The 19,420-nt window shown below is 44.8% G+C and overlaps 1 protein-coding gene and 1 long non-coding RNA gene across 6 annotated transcripts in view; one reads left to right on the top strand and one right to left on the bottom strand.

The window, feature by feature from the left end:
* Window positions 1-19,420, top strand: part of TDRD9 (tudor domain containing 9) — a 103,360-nt gene that overhangs the window by 79,167 nt on the left and 4,773 nt on the right. For 4 of the 5 annotated variants that reach the window (XM_020911862.2, XM_070477726.1, XM_020911860.2 and 1 more), the window contains 2 exons: window positions 7,566-7,704; window positions 11,625-11,743. In XM_020911862.2, the coding sequence (XP_020767521.2) occupies window positions 7,566-7,704; window positions 11,625-11,743 (258 nt within the window). Of the gene's footprint in view, window positions 1-7,565; window positions 7,705-11,624; window positions 11,789-19,420 lie in introns of all 5 variants that reach the window. The other variant, XR_011491718.1, reaches the window with a different exon arrangement.
* On the bottom strand, window positions 9,498-10,801 carry LOC139038674 (uncharacterized). Its single transcript, XR_011491719.1, has 2 exons — window positions 10,602-10,801; window positions 9,498-10,490 (listed from the first exon to the last, which is right to left on the bottom strand). It is a non-coding gene; the product is annotated as an uncharacterized lncRNA (long non-coding RNA).

Here is a 19,420-nt window from a genome sequence, read left to right as displayed (position 1 = left end):
ACCCTCTTGCACTGTTGGTGGGAATGTAAGTTGATACGGCCACTGTGGAGAACAGCTTGGGGCTTCCTTAATGAGCTAAGAATAAAACTAACACGTAACCCCACAGTGCCTCTAGTGGGCATATACCCTCAGGAAACCATGATTGAAAAAGACACAGGTACCCCAGGGTTCATCGCAGCGCTGTCTACAGTAGCCGGGACAGGGAAGCAGCCTGGACGGCCAGCAGCAGAAACTGTGGTACATACACACAATGGAGTATTACTCAGCCGTAAAAAAGGAATGCATTGGAGTCAGTGCTAATGAAGTGGATGAACCTAGAGCCTGTTATACAGAGTGAAGTAAGTGAGAAAGAGAAAAACAAGTATTTCATACTCACACATATACGGGCTTCCCAGGTGGCGCTAGTGGTGAAGAACCCGCCTGACAATGCAGGTAGACATAAGAGACGCTGGTTCAGTCCCTGGATCAGGAAGACCCCCTGGAGGAGGAAATGGCAACCCACTCCAGTATTCTTACCTGGAGAATCTCGGAGAGAGGAGCCTGGCGGGCTGCTGCAGTCCAGAGGGTCGCACAGAGTTGGACACGACTGAAGGGATTTAGCGTACGTGCACATACGTGGAATCTAGAAAGGTGGTGCTGGTGAACCTGTGCGCAGGGTAGCATGGAGACAGACACAGAGAGCAGACGTGGGGACACAGCTGGCAGGGAAGGGGAGCGTGGGGTGTAGGGGAGGACTAGCATGGAAGCGTATGTACCACCGCATGTAAAACAGACAGCTGGGGGGAATCTGCTGTCTGATGCATGGAGGTCAAATCTGCTGCTCTGCGACCACATGGAGGGGGTGGGATGGGCTGGGAGGTTCAAAGCGCAGGGGATACATGTATACCCATGACTGATTCATGTCGGTATACGGCAGCAACCAACACAGTGTTACAAAGCAGTTATTTTCCAACTAAACATAAAATGTCAAAAAACATTTTATTCATTTGATAAAAGCAGTATTTCAAAATGTTCATTCATTTGATAATCTGTTGAGCCTGTCATGGGCTGAGACACTGGTGTTTTAAACTAATGCCTATACCATGCGAGGGAGCTTGGGGTCGAGGGGCCTGGGGTGTGTGTGGTGGGGAACAGAGTTCCTGCTGGAGGGGCCTGAGCCCCTGCTGCCGGGAAGCCAGAGAAGCAGGGGCCTGGCCGGGAGTGTGCTGTGTGATGGAGCCCTGCAGAGGTGGTTGTCAGGGTGCTGTGGACACCGCTGGGAGCCCTTGCGCCACGACGCAAGATCAGTGGACGTGTTCTGAAAAGCCAGTGAAGGCCGACTGGAGGAAGCAGGAGTAGATGTGGGTAAATTGGCCGGACGCTGACTGCCCAGTGGGAGATGACAGTGGTTTGGGCGAGGCCAGTGGCTGTTGGGATGGAGAGGATGAGTGGATTTAGGAGAACTGTGGGAGACGGAAGTGGCAGGAGCTGGTGGTGGTGGCGGGAAGCAGTGAGCTTTTGTGCAAAGAGGATGTAGTGCTCTGTATTCTTGGCGTGTGTGATTGTTTTGCGGTGGAAAGGTGGGGCAAACAACTTGAAGCTTTTACTGGCTGCTAGACTTCTTTCACAGGTCACACATATGTTTATAACCCTTTCTCCAGAAATATCACTTATAAGACTACACTGGGGAGGGAATTCAATTCTTTACATTTTGTCTAGTGCAGTGAGAATTAGAAACCTAAGTAATAGATTAGTAAAAATACTTTTTTATAACTACATATACTCTATTCTTTTTAATATAAAAACTGGAGGAGAAAATGCAAAAATGAAATTGGTTGCTGCCTTAGGGGTTGGCAGAATTTAGAATTTTATTGGTCACTTCAGTTAACATTCAAACAGGGCTTACAGACTTACATGGGTTTCCATGGTGGCTCAGCGGTAAAGAATCTGCCTGCAATGTAGGAGACCAGGGTTCAATCCCTGGGTCAAGAAGATCCTCTGTGGAAAATTCTTAAAGAGATGGGAAAATCAGACCACTTTACCAGCCTCCTGAGAATCTGTATGCAGGTCAAGAAGCAGCAGTTAGAACTGGACAGGGGACAATGGACTGGTTCCCAACTGGGGAAGGAGTACATCAAGGCTGTATACTGTCACCCTGGTTATTGAACTTCTCTGCAGAGTACATCGTCCAAAACGCTGGGCTGGCACAACAGCCCAGGGAAACTCCTAAATGTACTTTTACTATTATCATTTTCTAATTTAAAAAAATTTTTAAGTTCTTTATTACTCCTTTAACTTTTATTTTTATAACCTACTATTACCTTGCAAAAAAGACCCTATTTTTAAAACAAATTTCATATATATATTTTATAATTTTTGTGATTGATTTTGTTTTGTATTTTTAATATTGTTAACCTCTAGATTTTTAATCTTTGCTTTTTGATATTTGTTACCAGTTTTGTGATAGCTCAGTTGGTAAAGAATCCACCTGCAATGCAGGAGACGACTCTAGTTCAATCCCTGGGTTGGGAAGATCCCCTGGAGAAGGGATAGGCTCCCCACTTCAGTATTTTGGGGCTTCCATTGTGGCTCAGCTGGTAAAGAATCCTCCTGCAATGCAGGAGACCTGGGTTCACTCCCTGGGTTGGGAAGATCCCCTGGAGAAAGGAAAAGCTACCCACTCCAGTACTCTGGCCTAGAGAATTCCATGGACCATATAGTCGATGGGGTTGCAAAGAGTCAGACACGACTGAGCGACTAACACACTTTGTACCTTTAAGAACTGATTCTTTAGTATCCGTTTTCACTTAGGGGGGTGATAAATGGCTTGATTGCCCTCTCCCCTTTTGAGTCTCCCTTTCTCCCCCAGGTCACCTCTGTCTCCTCCCTGCGCCTTCTCTTCTCTGCTTATCTGTGTGAGTCTCTCTGTGTGTTCTGAGCTGTGGAGAACACTTAGGGAACGGATTACTGGCTGGATTGTCTTTCCATTTTTGACTCCCTGTCTCCTCCTCCTGGTCACCTCTGTCCCCCTCCTCCCTCTTCTCTGCTCTGTGTAACTCCGTGGACCGCTCTGGTGTTCCGGACTGTGGAGGGCACCTAGGGAAGTGAGGACTGCCTAGCTTGCTCTCTCCCCTTTGACTCCCCCTCCTCCCCTCCTGGTCACCTCTGTCCCCCTCCTCCCTCTTCTCTTCTCCATGTAACTCTGTGAACCTCTCTGGGTGTCCCTCGCTGTGGAGAATTTTTTCACCATTAACCTAGATGTTTTATCATCTGTGCTGTATGGATGGAGAAGTCTTGAGGCTCCTGCAAGAATAAGACTGAAAGCCAGAGGCAGGAGGCTTAACTCCAAAACTTGAGAATACCAGAGAGCTCCTGATTCCAGGGAACATTAATAGACAAGAGCTCATCCAAAAGCCTCCATACCTACACTGAAACCAAGCTTCACCCAAAGGGCCAACAAGTTCCAGAGCAAGACATACCACACTCCTCAAGCAATGTAGGAACACAGCCCTGAGCATTAAAAGACAGGCTACCCAAAGCCATGCCAAACCCATAGACACCCCAAAACTCACTACTGGATACTTCACTGCACTTCAGAAAGAAGAGATCCAACTCCACCCACCAGAACATAGATACATGCTCCCCTAACCAGGAAACCTTGACAAGCCACTAGTCCAACCCCACCCACAGGGAGCAAGCTCCACAATAAAGAGGAACCACAAACTTCCAGCCTACAGAAAGGCCACCCCAAACAGCAATTTAAATAAAATGAAAAGGCAGAGAAATATTCAGCAGGTAAAGGCCACCAAACCAAACCAAAGAGGAGATAGGGAGTCTACCTGAAAAAGAATTCAGAATAATAGTAAAAATGATCCAAAATCTTGAAAACAAAATGGAGTTACAGGTAAGTAGACTAGAGACAAGGATTAAGAAGATGCAAGAAATGTTTAACAAGGACCTTGAAGAAATAGAAAAGTCAATAATGAATAATTCAATAACTGAGATAAAAAGCACTTTGGAGGGAACCAACAGAAGAATAACTGAGGCAGAAGATAGGATAAGTGAGGTGGAAGACAGAATAGTGGAAATAAATGAGGCAGAGAGGAAAAAAGAAAAGTGAGGATAACCTCAGAAACCTCTGGGACAATGTTAAACACCCCAACATTTGAATCATAGGAGTCCCAGAAGAAGAAGACAGGGCATGAGAAAATACTTGAGGAGATAATAGTTGAAAACTAAAATGGGGAAGGAAATAGCCACCCAAGTCCAAGAAACCCAGAGAGTCCCAAACAGGATAAACCTGGGGTGAAACACCCCAAGACACATATTAATCAAATTAACGAAGATCAAACACAAAGAGCAAATATTAAAAGCAGCAAGGGAGAAACAACAAAGAACACACAAGGGGATCCCCATAAGGATAACAGCTGATCTTCCAATGGAAACTCTTCAGGCCAGAAGGGAATGGCAGGACATACTTAGAGTGATGAAAGAGAAAAACCTACAACCCAGGTTACTGTACCCAGCAAGGATCTCATTCAGATATGAAGGAGAATTCAAAAGCATTACAGATAAGCAAAAGCTGAGAGAATTCAGCACCACCAAACCAGCTCTTCAACAAATGCTAAAGGATCTTTTCTAGACAGGAAACACAGAAAAGGTGTATAAACTCGAACCCAAAATAACAAAGTAAATGGCAACAGGGCCACACCTATCAGTAATTACCTTAAATGTAAATGCTTTGAATGCCCCAACCAAAAGACAAAGGCTGGCTGAATGGATACAAAAACAAGAGCCCTACATGTGCTGTCTGCAAGAGACCCACCTCAAACCAAGGGACACATACAGACTGAAAGTGAAGGGCTGGAAGAAGATATTTCATGCAAATGGAGACCAAAAGAAAGCAGGAATAGCAATGCTCATGTCAGATAAAATAGACTTTGAAATAAAGGCTGTGAAAAGAGACAAAGGACAGTACATAATGATCAAAGGATCAATCCAAGAAGAAGCTATAACAATTACAAATATATATGCACCCAACATAGGAGCACCGCAATATGTAAGGCAAATGCTAGCAAGTATGAAAGGGGAAATTAACAGTAACACAATAATTGTGGGAGACTTTAACGCCCTAGTTACACCTATGGATAGATCAACCAAACAGAAAATTAGCAAGGAAACACAAACTAAATGATACAATGGACTAGTTAGACCCAATTGATATCTATAGGACATTTCACCCCAGAACAATCAATTTCACCTTTTTCTCAAGTGCACACGGAACATTCCCCAGGATAGATCACATCCTGGGCTATAAATCTAGCCTTGTTAAATTGAAAAAATATCAAAATCATTTCAAGCATCTTTTCTGATCACAATGTGGTAAGATTAGATGTCAACTACAGGGAAAAAAACTATTAAAAATACAAACATATGGAGGCTAAACAACATGCTTCTGAATAACCAACAAATCACAGAAGAAATTTAAAAAAATCAAAATATGCATAGAAATGAATGAAAATGAAAACACAACAACCCAAAATCTATGGGATTCAATAAGAGCAGTGCTAAGGGGAAGGTTCATAGCAATCCAAGCTTACCTCAAGAAACAAGAAAAAAAAATCATATAACCTAACTTTACAGCTAAAGCAGCTAGAAAAAGAAGAAATGAAGAACCCCACAGTTAGTAGAAGGAAAGAAATAATAAAAATTAGGGCAGAAATAAGTGAAAAAGAAACAAAGGAGACTGTAGCAAAAATCAGCAAAAGCAAAAGCTGGTTCTTTGAGAAGATAATAAAATAGACAAACCATTAGCCAGACTCATCAAGAAAAAAAGGGAGAAGAATCAAATCAGCAAAATTAGAAGTGAAAATGGAGAAATCACAACAGGCAACACAGAAATACAAAGGATCGTAAGAGACTACTATCAGCAACTATATGACAATAACATGGACAACTCGGAAGAAATGGATGAATTCTTAGAAAAGTATAACCTTCCAAAACTGAACCAGGAAGAAATAGAAAACCTTAACAGACCCATCACAAGCATGGAAATCAAAACTGGAATGAAAAATCTTCCAGCAGACAAAAGCCCAGGACCAGATGGCTTCAAGGTGAATTCTACCAAAAATTTAGAGAAGAGCTAACACCAGTCCTACTCAAACTCTTTCAGAAAATTGCAGAGGAAGGTAAACTGCCAAACTATTCTATGAGGCCACCATCACCCTAATATCAAAACCAGACAAAGAGGCCTTAAAAAAAGAAAACTATACAGGCCAATATCACTGATGAACATAGATGCAGAAATCCTCGACAAAATTCTAGTAAACAGAATCAAACAACATATTAAAAAGATCATACATCATGACCAAGTGGACTTTATCCCAGGGATGCAAGGATTCTTCAGTATTTGCAAATCAATCATTGTGATACACCACATTAACAAATTGAAAGATAAAAGCCATATGATTATCTCAATAGATGCAGAGAAAGCCTTTGACAAAATTCAACATCCATTTATGAGAAAAACTCTCCAGAAAGCAGGCATAGAAGGAACATACCTCAACATAATAAAAGCCATATATGATAAACCCACAGCAAACATGATCCTCAATGGTGATAAATTGAAAGCATTTCCCCTAAAGTCAGGAACAAGACAAGGGTGCCCACTCTCACTGCTGCTATTCAACATAGTTTTGGAAGTTTTAGCCACAGCAATCAGAGAAGAAAAAGGCAGAAAAGGAATCCAGGTTGGAAAAGAAGTGAAACTCTTACTGTTTGCAGATGACATGATCCTCTACATAGAAAAGCCCAAAGACACCACCAGAAAATTACTTAGAGCTAATGAATATAGTAAAGTTGCAGGATATAAAATTAACACACCGAAATCCCTTGCATTCCTATACACTAAAAATTAGAAAACAGAGAAATTAAGGAAACAATTCCATTCACCATTGCAAGGAAAAGAATAAAATACTTAGGAATAAATCTACCTAAAGAAACAAAAGACCTATATATAGAAAACTGTAAAACACTGATGAAAGAAATCAAAGAGGACACAAATAGATGGAGAAATACATCACTTATTTACAAAACAGAAATAGACTTACAGACACAGGAAACAAGCGTTAAGGGGAAAGGAGGGGGAGCAATAAATCAGGCGGGAGGGGTCAACACATCACACTCCTAGATGCAAAACGGAGAGCAACAGGAGATTACTTAGCAGCGCAGGGAGGGATCAACACATCACACTCCTAGATGCAAAACGGAGAGCAACAGGAGATTACTTAGCAGCGCAGGGAACTCGGCTCAGCAGTTCTTTAATAACCTGTAAGGGAAAATAATCTAAAGAGGAATAGATATATTCTATAAATCCATATATTCAGGTGTTTATATGTATGTGTGTGTGTGTATACCTGAATCACTGCGCCATACCCCTAAAACTAACATGACATTATAAATCAACTATACTTCAATAAATAAATATTATATATATGTACATATATATAAAATAAGCTCAAGTTACCTATCGAAAACAAAAAACCGAGTAGCTTAACAATTAACTTTTCTCAAAACTTTTCATGTAGAGTTGATCAAGATGGCAAATGCTATACTGGCGTCCTGTGTGGCCTGGGGTGCAATCTGACCACAGGGGCCCCAGTCCTGCCAGAGCATGACATGGAGCTTGCGTTTGACGTGCAGTTCAGCGTGGAGGATGTCATGGAGGTAAGGCCACGGTCATCATGGCGTGGGAGCTCCTCCTCACTCCGGTTTTGCTTGTACAGTCGTTCAACATGCCGTGTCTGACCTGGTGCTGTTGACACAGGCTTATACCTCTGGTCTCTCTGTGATGAGAACCTTTTCACAGACCGGTACTGAGCTCCATGAGGATCAGAAAGGTTGGCTCAGTGGTAAAGAACCCGCCTGCAGGTGCAGGAGATGTAAGTGTCGTGGGCTCCATCCCAGGGTCGGGGAGGTTCCCTGGAGAAGGGCGTGGCAACCCACTCCAGGATTCTTGTCTGGAGAGTCCCATGGACAGAGGAGCCTGGCGGGCTACAGTCCGTGGGGTCGCGGAGACTTGGACACGGCTGAGTGCCTGAGCTCGTGTGCCCGTACGCACGCCAGCTAGGGTCGGGGGATAATCGCATCATGGCAGGTAAGGGAACAAGGAAGTTTGGAAAACAGTGCTTGCCTGGAAACAGTAAGGCTGTAGATGAAAAGAAAATGCACATAAGCACTGTTTTTCCTTGGTAAAGTTGTTCTCAAGGAGTGCAAGTTCTGAAATGGCTCAGCATGTTACTGGAGTTGAACGGGTGAGGGAGGGATGTGGGCACTGGTTCCTTACTGTGGGACAGGACCTGGAGGCAGGCAGGAGGGGAAGGCAGGACACACCCTGTGAAGCAGGATGACCGAGAGGCACAGTTCAGTGGGCATTCGTGTTTAACTCCCTGCGTGCAAGCAAGTTACATGTGCATACGTAATCTCAAACATGTGCCTGGATTCCCCAGCGGTCTGAGAGCCAGAAACAAGGGCAGCCAGTAGCCAGCCATGAACAAACCCAGGGCCCCGACGGTAGTTTCTGATAGGATTTTCCAATAAGAGGATCCGGGACTCCACAGAGAAACGGGCAGAGGAAGTACGTGCGCCTGGAGCTCCTTATAGTGCCGGGAAGTGAAGACGTGCTCAGGAAATGGGCGCGGCTGGTCAGACGGCCATGGGCGTGCCTGTGCCAGAGCCGGAGCAGTTAGAGCCACAGAATAAACGGTGTTGTGTTGGATGATAACCATAGAGTGTGCGGGGATATAAACCAGTGATTGAATCAACAAATGAGGAGAAGAGACCAATCTTCTGTCCTGGAGAATTCCCAACAGCACTCGAGAGGTGAAGCTCAGACCTCCCCTTCCCCTGCCCCTGCTTTAGGAGTGGACTAGACTTACTGACCGGCTTTCACTAAGTCTGGCAGACACTGTCTGGGCTCAGTGGCCAAGGCCAGCATCCCCAGTGACCCGCCGTGGTGATGGCACACACATCCTGATGTGATGGACTGAGAATGGCCCCCATCTCTGGGCCTCTCCCCCAAATTCACCAGCCCAACCTAGTCATGCGAGAAACATCACGTAAGCCCAAACTAGGGGGCATCTCCCAAGATACCTGACTCCTCAGAGCTGTCAAGGCCTCAAAAGACAGGAGAAGCCTGAGAATCTTCCCAGGACAGGAGGAGGCTGGGGAGACGGGACTGCCCGTGCCGTGGATTGGGTCCAGGAATGGGAAGAGGACACCAGTCAGATCCACACGGAGCCTGCTGTCTAGTTAACAGTGTGGCACCCAGGTCAATTCCTTGGCTGTGACTGGTGGGCCATGGGGGGTTGAGGGACGCAAAAGTTCATTTAGTTTTTTCTCTAAGATGGCTCCAATAGCAGTTAGTTGTCTTTAACTTTATCTGAAACAATTTTGTTAGGTTGTGTTGTGACAGCTGTCAATATCAGCATGCATTTTTAAAAAAAGCTTATCAAAATTGGTTAATTTTTGTGTAGCTGTTTTAATACTGAAGGTGGAAAAGAAAGCAACATTTTTGGTGCATTATGCTTGATTTTGAGAAAGGTAAATGCAACTGAAATGCAAACAGAATTTGTGCAGCATATGGAGAAGGTGCTGTGACTGATTGAATGTGTTAGAAGTGGTCTGCGAAGTTTCATGCTGGAGATTTGTGACTGGATGATGCTCCATGGTCAGGTAGATCAGTTGAAGTTGATAGTGATCAAATTGAGACCTTAATGGAGAATAATCAATGTAATACGATGCAGGAGATAGCTGACATACTCAAAATATCCAAATCAAGCATTGAAAGTTATTTGCACCAGCTTGGTTATGTTAATTACTATGGTATTTGGGTTCCACATAAGGGAAGACAACCTTCTTAATTGTATTACTGCATATGATTCTTTACTTAGACATAACAAAAACATTCTGTTTTTAAAACAAGTTGTGATGGGCTCTGAAAAGTGAATCCTGTGTATTAATGTGGAACAGAAAGGATTGTGGGGCAAGTGAAATGAACCATCACCAACCACACCAAAGCCCGGTCTTCATCCAAAGAAGGTGATGTGTGTTTATGGTGGAGTTGGATGGGCTTCCTCTATTATGAGCTCCCTTTGGAAAACCAAACAATAAATTTCAACAAGTACTAGTTCCAGTTAGACTAACGGAAGGCAGCACTTGACAAAAGCATCCAGAATTAGTCAACAGAAAACACGTAATCTTCCATCATGATAACACAGACAGTATGTTTCTTTAATGGCCGAGCAAAAGCTGTTACAGCTTGGCTGGGAAACTCTAGTTCATCCACTGTATTCAGCAGACATCGAATCTTTGGATGTCTGTTTATTTTGGTCTTTACAGAATTCTTTTAATGGGAAGAATTTCAGTTCCCTCGAAGACTGTAAAAGGCACCTGAAACAGTTCTTTTCTCAAAAAGATAAAAAGTTTTTGGAAAGACGGAGTTATGAAGTTGCCTGAAAAATCACAGAAGGTAGTGGAACAAAACAGTGAATACACTGAACGAAGTTCTTGGTGAAAATGAAAAAGGTGTCATTTATTTTTATTTAAAAAACAAAAGGACTTACCTGGTGGCGCAGTGGCTAAGAATCGCTCGGTCAGTGCAGGGGACTCAGGTTCAGTCCCTGACCTGGGAACATCCCACATGCCTCGGAGCAGCTCAGCTCTCGTGGCAGCCGACGGAGCCCACGTGCTGCAGCGGCTGGAGCCTGAGCTCCACAGCGAGAGAAGCACGGCAACGAGAGGCCTGGGCATCGCAGCGAACAGTCCCGCGGGCCTCCCCCCCCCCCCCCATGCGCCCCCGCACCCGCAACGAGAGAGCCTGCAAGCAGCAATGAAGGCCCAGCGCAGCCATAAATAAACAACCCTGGGGAGCCTCTCAGCCAATCCCGTACTTTAAATTGTCTCTAGATTACCTAATACATCTAACACAGTGTAAATACACCGAACACAGTGCAAATAGTTGCCAGTGCACAGTACATTCAAGTTCTGCTTTTGGGAACTTTGTGGAGTTTTTTTTTTTTTTCCTGAATGTTTTTGATCCAAGATTTGTTGAATCCACAGATATAGGGGCTTCCTGTGTATAAGATGCAAGTAGGTTTTTGAACAGTGTAGCCCCATGGGCTGAACTGTTACATTCTAGAACAGAAGTTTAAAGACTATGCTTACACTGAAAAGCCTGAACCTTCCTTACTGTTGTTTTTTTTTTCCTTTTGTCATTGTTTCTTAAATCATGATAGTTGGTGGCTCAGACAGTAAAGAATCTGCCTGCAATGCAGGAGACCTGGGTTCGATCCCTGGGTCAGGAAGATTTCCTGGAGAAGGAAATGGCAATCCACTCCAATATTTTTGCCTGGAAATCCCATGGACAGAGAAGCCTGGTGGGCTACAGTCCATGGGGTTGTCAAGAGTCTGATACAGCTTTCACTTTACCGGTGTTATTTTGCTTTGATAATTTGTTCCAGAAGCCAAAACCATACTGACGATAATTGTGAAAATACTAAATCAAATGTTTATGAATTATTTAAATGAAGATTGAGATTCAATCACAGTAGAACCACGTGAGCATGTATGTTGCTGTTTATTTACAGATTAATATTCTCAGAGCTGCTGTCAACAAGCTAGTGTGCGATGGACCGAATGGATCCAAGTGTCTTGGACCGGAAAGGATCGCGCAGTTACAGGACAGCAGTCGCCAGAAACTCTTAGGGTGAGCTGTGTGGCCACGCGGGCTTCTTTCTCAGCCGTCTGGACTGTGAGTGTCTTGCACTGTCTGTGACACAATGCATGTGCTGGGTTAAGCCTCTGAAGTGGGGACGTGTCTCCCACGTGCCGGGACAGAGGCCTCAGCTTCCTGGGAGCAGCGGGCTATGTCCTGGGTGTCCACTGGGAGCCGGGCGGTTAGGAGCGGGGCGGTTTGAAAACAGTGTAATACAGAGAGCCCTCCAAATGGCACGGGCAGGGCAGAGGGAGTCCATGGTGGGCACCTTGAGGGCAGAGAGATGAGGGGCCCCAGGCTCGAGGACCACCTCACAGGAATTGGGTCCCTCTCTGGAGCTTCCCAGCTGGCTCTAGCTTGCCGCTTGCTGGACTCCCCGTTGACCAAGCCCAGCCAGAAGCCCTGCGACCAGGGCCCTGACTGGGGCAGCCCGCGAGGCCAGGTCAGCCTGGACGGCTCAGAGGAGCCGAGGCGGGGGACACGGCGGGGAGGAGCAGACGCAGCCCCTGGGCACGTTGGGTCCCGCCAGCCGCGCTCGGCCTCCCGCCTGGGCTGGCTGCAGACCCTGCCCGGGCCGGGACGGCGGCCTGGCCTGCCGGGAGCCAGCTGGGGGCAGCGAGCAGCAGGGCGACAGACGCTTGGCGCTGCCTCTGTGACTGTGACGGAGGCTGAGGTGCGCTTCATGTTGAAGTTCACACACGCACAGCACAGAGGTCACCTCAGGGTGTGCACGCGCTGGGTGCAGCACGCGACCAGCTCCGGAGGGACCCCGTGTTGTAAAACAGTAGAAGTGCTCCTAGAGCTGAAGGAGACCCAGCAAGATCCACGTGGGACGCGCGGCAAGTCTCCACGGTGTCGCAGGCCCCGTCCTGATGCGGCCGTGCCCCCAGCAGCAAGGCCACGGCTCGTCCGGAGGGACCAGGCGCCGCCCTGCGTGTCCTGAGGGCACCCCCACCCCCAAGGCAGGCAGCTGCATCCTGACTTGCTGGGCTCCGCCTGGGGGGAGGGAGGTTGGGTGCAGTTCAGTGGTTTTCAGTGAGTGTGTGGAGTTGTGCTCAGCACAGCACAACTCTGCTACGACGTGCTATCATCCCCAAAGCTGACTTACAGATAACCTCATAGCAGAATTGTGGTGATAGTCACAACGCCGTAAATCTACTGAAATTATTGAATTGCATACTTAGAATCAATTAAAGTATATAATGACCTCAAAAAAGCTGTTTTTAGAATCACCAGTCCTTCCCATCCATTTGTCAGCAGCTCCTGTCCCCACCCGAACTCCAGGCAACCCCTGGCCTCTTATGGTCTCCATAGATTTGTCTTCTCTGAAAATTTTTTATAATTGACCTAATGATTTTAAAAATACAGCTCCATTTGTTTAGCAGAATATGTTTGAGGTTCATCCGTGTTGTGATGTGTTTGTTCTTGGTGACCCACACCCCACTCTGTGTGTATGTCATGTTTCCTCTTCCCATTCAGCAGTTGTTGAAATGCTTGGGTTGTTTCCAGTATTAGGCTGTTTTGAGTAATGCTGCTCTGGGAAGGCACGTAGTCTTTGAATGGACGTGTATCTTCTTCTCTCTTGGGTAGGTACCTAGCAGTGGAGTGGTAGGTTGTATGGTAAATTTGTTAGTTTTTAAGAAATGGACAAACTGGTTTTCAAGGTGACTCCCATATCACATTCCCGCCAGCAACGTATGACCGTTCCCTTTTCTCCACATCCTTGCCTGCACTTGATGGTGAGTTTTTTATTGTAGTTAATCTCAAGACCTTACAGTGCAATTCAGTCTGTCAGTCGTGTCCAACTCTTTGTGACCCCATGGACTGCAGCATACCAGGCTTCCCTGTCTATTACCAACTCCCAGAGCATGCTCAAACTCATGTCCATCAAGTTGGTGATGCCATCCAACCATCTCATCATCTGTTGTCCCCTTCTCCTCCTGCCTTCAGTCTTTCCCAGCTCAGGGTCTTTTCCAACGAGTCAGTTCTTTGCATCAGGTATTGGAGCTTCAGCATCAGTTCTTCTAAGGAATGTTCAGGATTAATTTCCTTTAGGATTGACTGGTTTGATTTCTTTGCAGTCCAAGGGACTCTCAAGAGTCTTCTCCACCACCACAGTTCAAAAGCATCAATTCTTCAGCACTCAGCTTTCTTTATGGTCCAACTCATGTCCATTCATGACTACTGGAAGAACCATAGCTTTGACAAGGTAGACCTTTGTCGGCAGTGTCTCTGCTTTTTAATGTACTGTCTAGATTGATCATAGCTTTTCTTTCAAGGAGCAAGCATCTTTTAATTTCGTGGCTACAGTCACCATCTGCAGTAATTTTGGAACCCAAAAAAATAAAGTTGGTCACTGTTTCCATTGTTTCCCCATCTATTTGCCATGAAGTGATGGAACCCGATGCCACAATCTTTGTTTTTTGAATGTTGAGCTTTAAGCCAGCTTTTTCACTCTCCTTTTTCACCTTCATTAAGAGGCTCTTTAGTTCCTGTTTGCTTTCTGCCATAAGGGTGGTTATCATCTGCATGTCTGAGGTTATTGATACTTCAGACCTTTCACCTGTTTTTTAATTGGGTTGATTGTCATCTTATTACTGAGTTGTAGACATTCTTTCTAAATACTTGCTGAAAGTCTCTTATGAATATGTAAATTGCAGATACTTTCCCCATCATGTAGTTTGTCTTTTCATTTTCAGTTTTATTTTCATATTCTGAAGAACACACAGATTTAATTTTGATGATATCTACTTCATCTTTGGTGTGGTGTATGCTTTTGGTGTTATATCCAAGGTCATAAAAGTTTTCTCCTGTTTTCCTCTCTTATATTTGTGCTCAGTGGTGTCTAGCTCTGTGTGACCTCATGGACAGGCTCTCTGTCCGTGGAATTTTCCAGGCAAGAAAACTGCAGTGGGTTGCCATTTCCTTCTCCAGGGCATCTTCCTGACCCAGGGATTGAACCTGTGTCTCTTGTGTCTCCTGCATTAGCAAGCAGTTCTTTACCGCTGCACCACCTTCTTGTATTTAGGTTTTTGATTCATTTTGAGAGGATATTTGAATGTGATATGACATGTAAGAGTCTTTGAAGTTTGTTTTCTCACATATGAACATCGAGTTGTTATATGTTATAGCATCATAACATCATGTTATATGTTATAACATTTGCTGAAGATCTTTCTTTTCCCTCATTGAATTACCTTGGGACCTGTCAAAAATAAATTGGCCATTTTAGGTTTATTTATGAACTTCCTATTTTGTTCTGTTGACTTATGTCTGTTTTTAATAGTAATTCCGAAAATTGAATAGAGAGCCGCCATCTTGGCAGTGCCGAGCTGCTGGGCCCACACCCGGTGGGACGTCCGTTAGACCCTCAGCTTCACTGATGAGCGTGAGGAGAGCCGCCATCTTGGCAGTGCCGAGCTGCAGGGCCCACACCCGGTGGGACGTCCGTTAGACCCTCAGCTTCACTGATGAGCGTGAGGAGAGCCGCCATCTTGGCAGTGCCGAGCTGCGGGGCCCACACCCGGTGGGACGTCCGTTAGACCCTCAGCTTCACTGATGAGCGTGAGGAGAGCCGCCATCTTGGCAGTGCCGAGCTGCGGGGCCCACACCCGGTGGGACGTCCGTTAGACCCTCAGCTTCACTGATGAGCGTGAGGAGAGCCGCCATCTTGGCAGTGCCGAGCTGCTGGGCCCACACCCGGTGGGACGTCCGTTAGACCCTCAGCTTCACTGATGAGCGTGAGGAGAGCCGCCATCTTGGCAGTGCCGAGCTGCGGGGCCCACACCCGGTGGGACGTCCGTTAGACCCTCAGCTTCACTGATGAGCGTGAGGAGAGCCGCCATCTTGGCAGTGCCGAGCCGCTGGGTCACCCGGGTGGGACGTCCGTTAGACCCTCAGCTTCACTCAGCGCTTCTATGGTTTTCAGTGTGCAGGGCTTGCGCTTTTAAAATTATTTCTGAATATTTTTGTTTTTTTGATGCTATTGTGAGTTTAAATAATTTTATTTTTGCATTATTCATTGCTACAAATGAACAGTTGATTTTTATACACTGGTCTTATATCCTGTGACCTTATTAAATAGTGCTAGTCGTTCTTGTAGATTCTTTAGGATTTCCTACATACAGGATTATATCTATGAGTAAAGACAGTTTTACTCTTCCTTTCCAATCTGTATGCTCCTAATTTTTTTCTCCTTTCTCCGTTTTATTCGCTGGTTAGAACCCTCAGCATGTTGTTAAACAGAGGTGATGAGAGCACGTGTCCTTGCCTCGGTCCCAGTTTTAGGAAGAAGCCTTGTCATTCGCTGAGTGTGGTGCTGCTAGCCGTGCGCTTTCTGTAGAGGCGCTCTATCAGGTCGAAGGAGTGCCTTTCTGTTCCCAGTTTGCTGGCAGCTTTTATCGGGGAACAGTGTCACATTGTGCCGATGCCTTTTTTGTGTCTGTGAGAAAAGTGTGTTTTTTAAAGTTTATATAGTGTATTATATTAATTGCCTTTTGGGTGTTATAACTAGGTTTGCATTCTTGGGATGAATTCCACATAGTGTGTAATTCTTTGGATAACTCTTTTGCTGTTTCTGTTGTTAGGGTTTTCCCTCTCTGTTTATGAGGGTCACTCACTGGTCTGAAGTTTCCAGTGATTTCTTTGTTGGATTTGGTATCAGAGTGGCACTGGCTTCATAGAACGAGTTAGGAAGTGTTTCCTGACACACTGTTTTCAGAAAGAGTTTGTATAGGATTGATATTATCTCTTTAAATATTTGATAGAGTTTACCAATGAAATATCTGAACTTGGACTTCTCTTTGTGGGGAGATTTTAAATTACTACTTCAATTTCTTGTGTTTTAGGTTGATTCAGATTTTCTATTTTTTTTAAGTCAGTTTTGATAATTCGTGTCCTAAGAATTTTGTTCAGTTCATTTAAATGAACTAGTTGGCATGCCGTTGTTCAGAATCTTCTCCAGGAGCCCTTTTCTCTGCGCAGTCGGCAATCACGTCTCCCTTTCTTGCTTTGGGTTTTTGTGTGTATCGTCTCTCTTTTTTCTTGGTTAGCTTATCTAAAGTTTATCAATTCTATTGATCTCTTCAAAGAACTAACTTTTGGTTTCGTTGATTTTCCCCCCTAATGTTTATCTTTTCTGTATCATTGATGTTTACTCTCATTGTAATTATTCCCTTGCTTCTGGTTGCTTTGGGCCTAACTTGCTCTTTTTCCAATTTCGTAACTTAGAAGCTTTGATTATTATTTTGAGAATTTCTTTTCTGTTACATTTAAATGTTTAAAATTCCCTCCATTACTGTTTTTGCTGTATCCCGTACTTTTTGATCAGTTGTATTTTGATTTTAATTCTTTTAAAAGTATTCTCTAGTTTTCTTTGTGATTTTTTCTTTGCATTATTTAGAAGCATACTGTTTAATTTTCAAATATTTTTTGAGATTTTCCAAATATTTTAAGTTGTTAATATATAATGTATTTCTGTTGTAGGTCTTTTTTGTGTGTGTAGGTCATATACTGAAATGAATGACTTCAGTCTTTCATAATTTCTTTTAAAATGTATCGAGACTTGCTTTATGGCCTGGCACACAGTCTTTCCTGGAAAGTGTTCCGTGTTCACTTGAGAAGAATATATGCATTGTTGGGTGGGGTTCTCTGTAGATGCTGGGTGGGTCAATGGTGGGTGGTGTTCTAGGATTCACTATGCTTGCTGATTTTCTTTCTAGTTTTGTGAAAATCGAAACTGGTGTATTAAAATTTCTAATTATTGAAGGGGAAGTATTTCTCTTCTCAACTCTGTCAGTTTTCCTTTATGTCTTTTGGGGCTCTATTAGACTTGTTTACATTTGTAATTGTTGTATCTTTCTGAGGTATTAGCTCTTTTATTATTATGAAATCTCTATTCTGATAATACTTCTTGTTTAAAGGTCTATTTTGCCTGATACAGCTATTCTGCTTGGTTTGGTTACTGTTTTCATGACATATCTTTTCCTGTCCTCTTACTTATAACCTATTTGCATCTTTGAATTTTTAGAAACCTTCTTTCTGCCCTACTCCTGCTCTCTCCTTGGGGACTCCCATCGCACGTGTGTTTGTGTACAGCTGAAGTCGTCCCGCTGGTCTCGGAGGCTCTGAGCATTCTTCTGCGTCCTCCTCCTGCCTGTTGTTCAGTTAGGTGACGTCTGTTGCTCTGTCCTTAAGTTCACTGACTCTCTGCTTCCGTCTCACTCCTGCGGATTCTGGTCTCCTGTAAGGACTTCATTTCTGTTATTGTACCTTTCAATTCTAAAATTTCCCTTTGGCTCTTGTGTATAGTTTTAAACTTTTAGTGAGATTACCTTTGAGTCATTATCATCATGTTTTCCTCTGTTTCTTTAAACATGGTTTGCTTTAATTCCTTGTATGTGCTTGCAGTGGCCTCTTTGAAGTCTTACCTGCTAAACCCACATCTGAGCCCACTCAGTCAGCTTCTGTTGCCTGTTCTCTGTTTTATTCCTGAGTATGGGTCACACGTTCCTGTTTCTCATATATTTTGCTAAAAATTAAGTATTTTAGGTAATGTAGTATATATGTAGGATTTTGATTATTCCCTGCAGAATTCTGCAGAATGGGTTTCCCTACCATGTTGTAAGGCCACTGATACTTGTGTGTTTTTTTTTTTAATTTTCCTTTTATTTTTCAGCCTGGCTGGTTAGGGGTTGTCCTTGTGTCTGCATTGCTTAGTGCTCAGCCTTTGATGAATCAGAAGTTGTGCTTGGACCCCTGAGTCACTAAGGTTTCTGCCCTGTGCTGGTGGGTCTGTGTGTGGATTGGCAGTACCTCTAGGGCTCAGGCAGTGTTAAACTCTTCTCTGCCTTGTATTTTCCCCAGGGCCCTGTGGCAGGCTTGGGCCTTCGTGGGGCTCCTCTGCACCTGTGTGTGCGGCTTCTCCATCACCGAGGGGTCGTCTGGGAGCCCCGCTGGCCTCTGCCTCCCTCGGGTATTTCCGGGGGGTCTGCTGGTCTGCGCTGGCCCCAAGCAGGACCAAGGCCAAAGGCTCGCAGAGCTGGGGCTTTCTCTGTTTATTTCCTCCTGCACTCGTCTGACAGTGCTGCCAGGCGTGAGGCTTCACCCTCTGCTTCAGACCAGGTGAAGTCAGTCTGGCCATGAGGAAGCCTGTTCTCATGGCCAGCTCCCCTGGAACCCTGGAGCGCCAGGTCGAGCTGCTGGGGAGGGTGTGAGTGTGGCTGGGAGCAGGGTGAGCTGCTAGGGTGGGCATGAAGGTGGGTGGGAGCAGCCCCAGGCTCGAACTCCGCAGACTCCACTCTTGCTGCCTGGAGTTCAGCAGTTTTTCTTGAATGAATGCTTCTGAACTTCTTTGCTTTTGGTTAACATCCAGAGCCTTCAGATGTGTTCCTTGAACAATCGTGTTTAGTTTTATAGTTGTTGGGGAGGACGGAGGTGCAAGAAGATTTGCAAACTTCTTTATTCTCTTATTGCTAGAATTCTCTATCTCAGCCTTTTGACATTTCCAGCTTGTCACAGCTGCTTAAGAGTAAATGGTATACACGCTCCCAGAACTTGACTCAGTGACGCAGAGATGTTGGGTGATGGAGTGGCCTGCGCTGGTTCCAGGGGAACAGTGCACAGCGGTCAGCCTTAACAGGCCGTGCCATTCTCTCTTGCTTCTGAATG

The sequence above is a fragment of the Odocoileus virginianus genome, chromosome 16 (assembly GCF_023699985.2).
Source record: "Odocoileus virginianus isolate 20LAN1187 ecotype Illinois chromosome 16, Ovbor_1.2, whole genome shotgun sequence".
Taxonomy (NCBI): Eukaryota; Metazoa; Chordata; class Mammalia; order Artiodactyla; family Cervidae; genus Odocoileus; species Odocoileus virginianus.
Note: the sequence above shows the minus strand (reverse complement) of the source record. Positions and strands in the feature narration are given on the sequence as shown.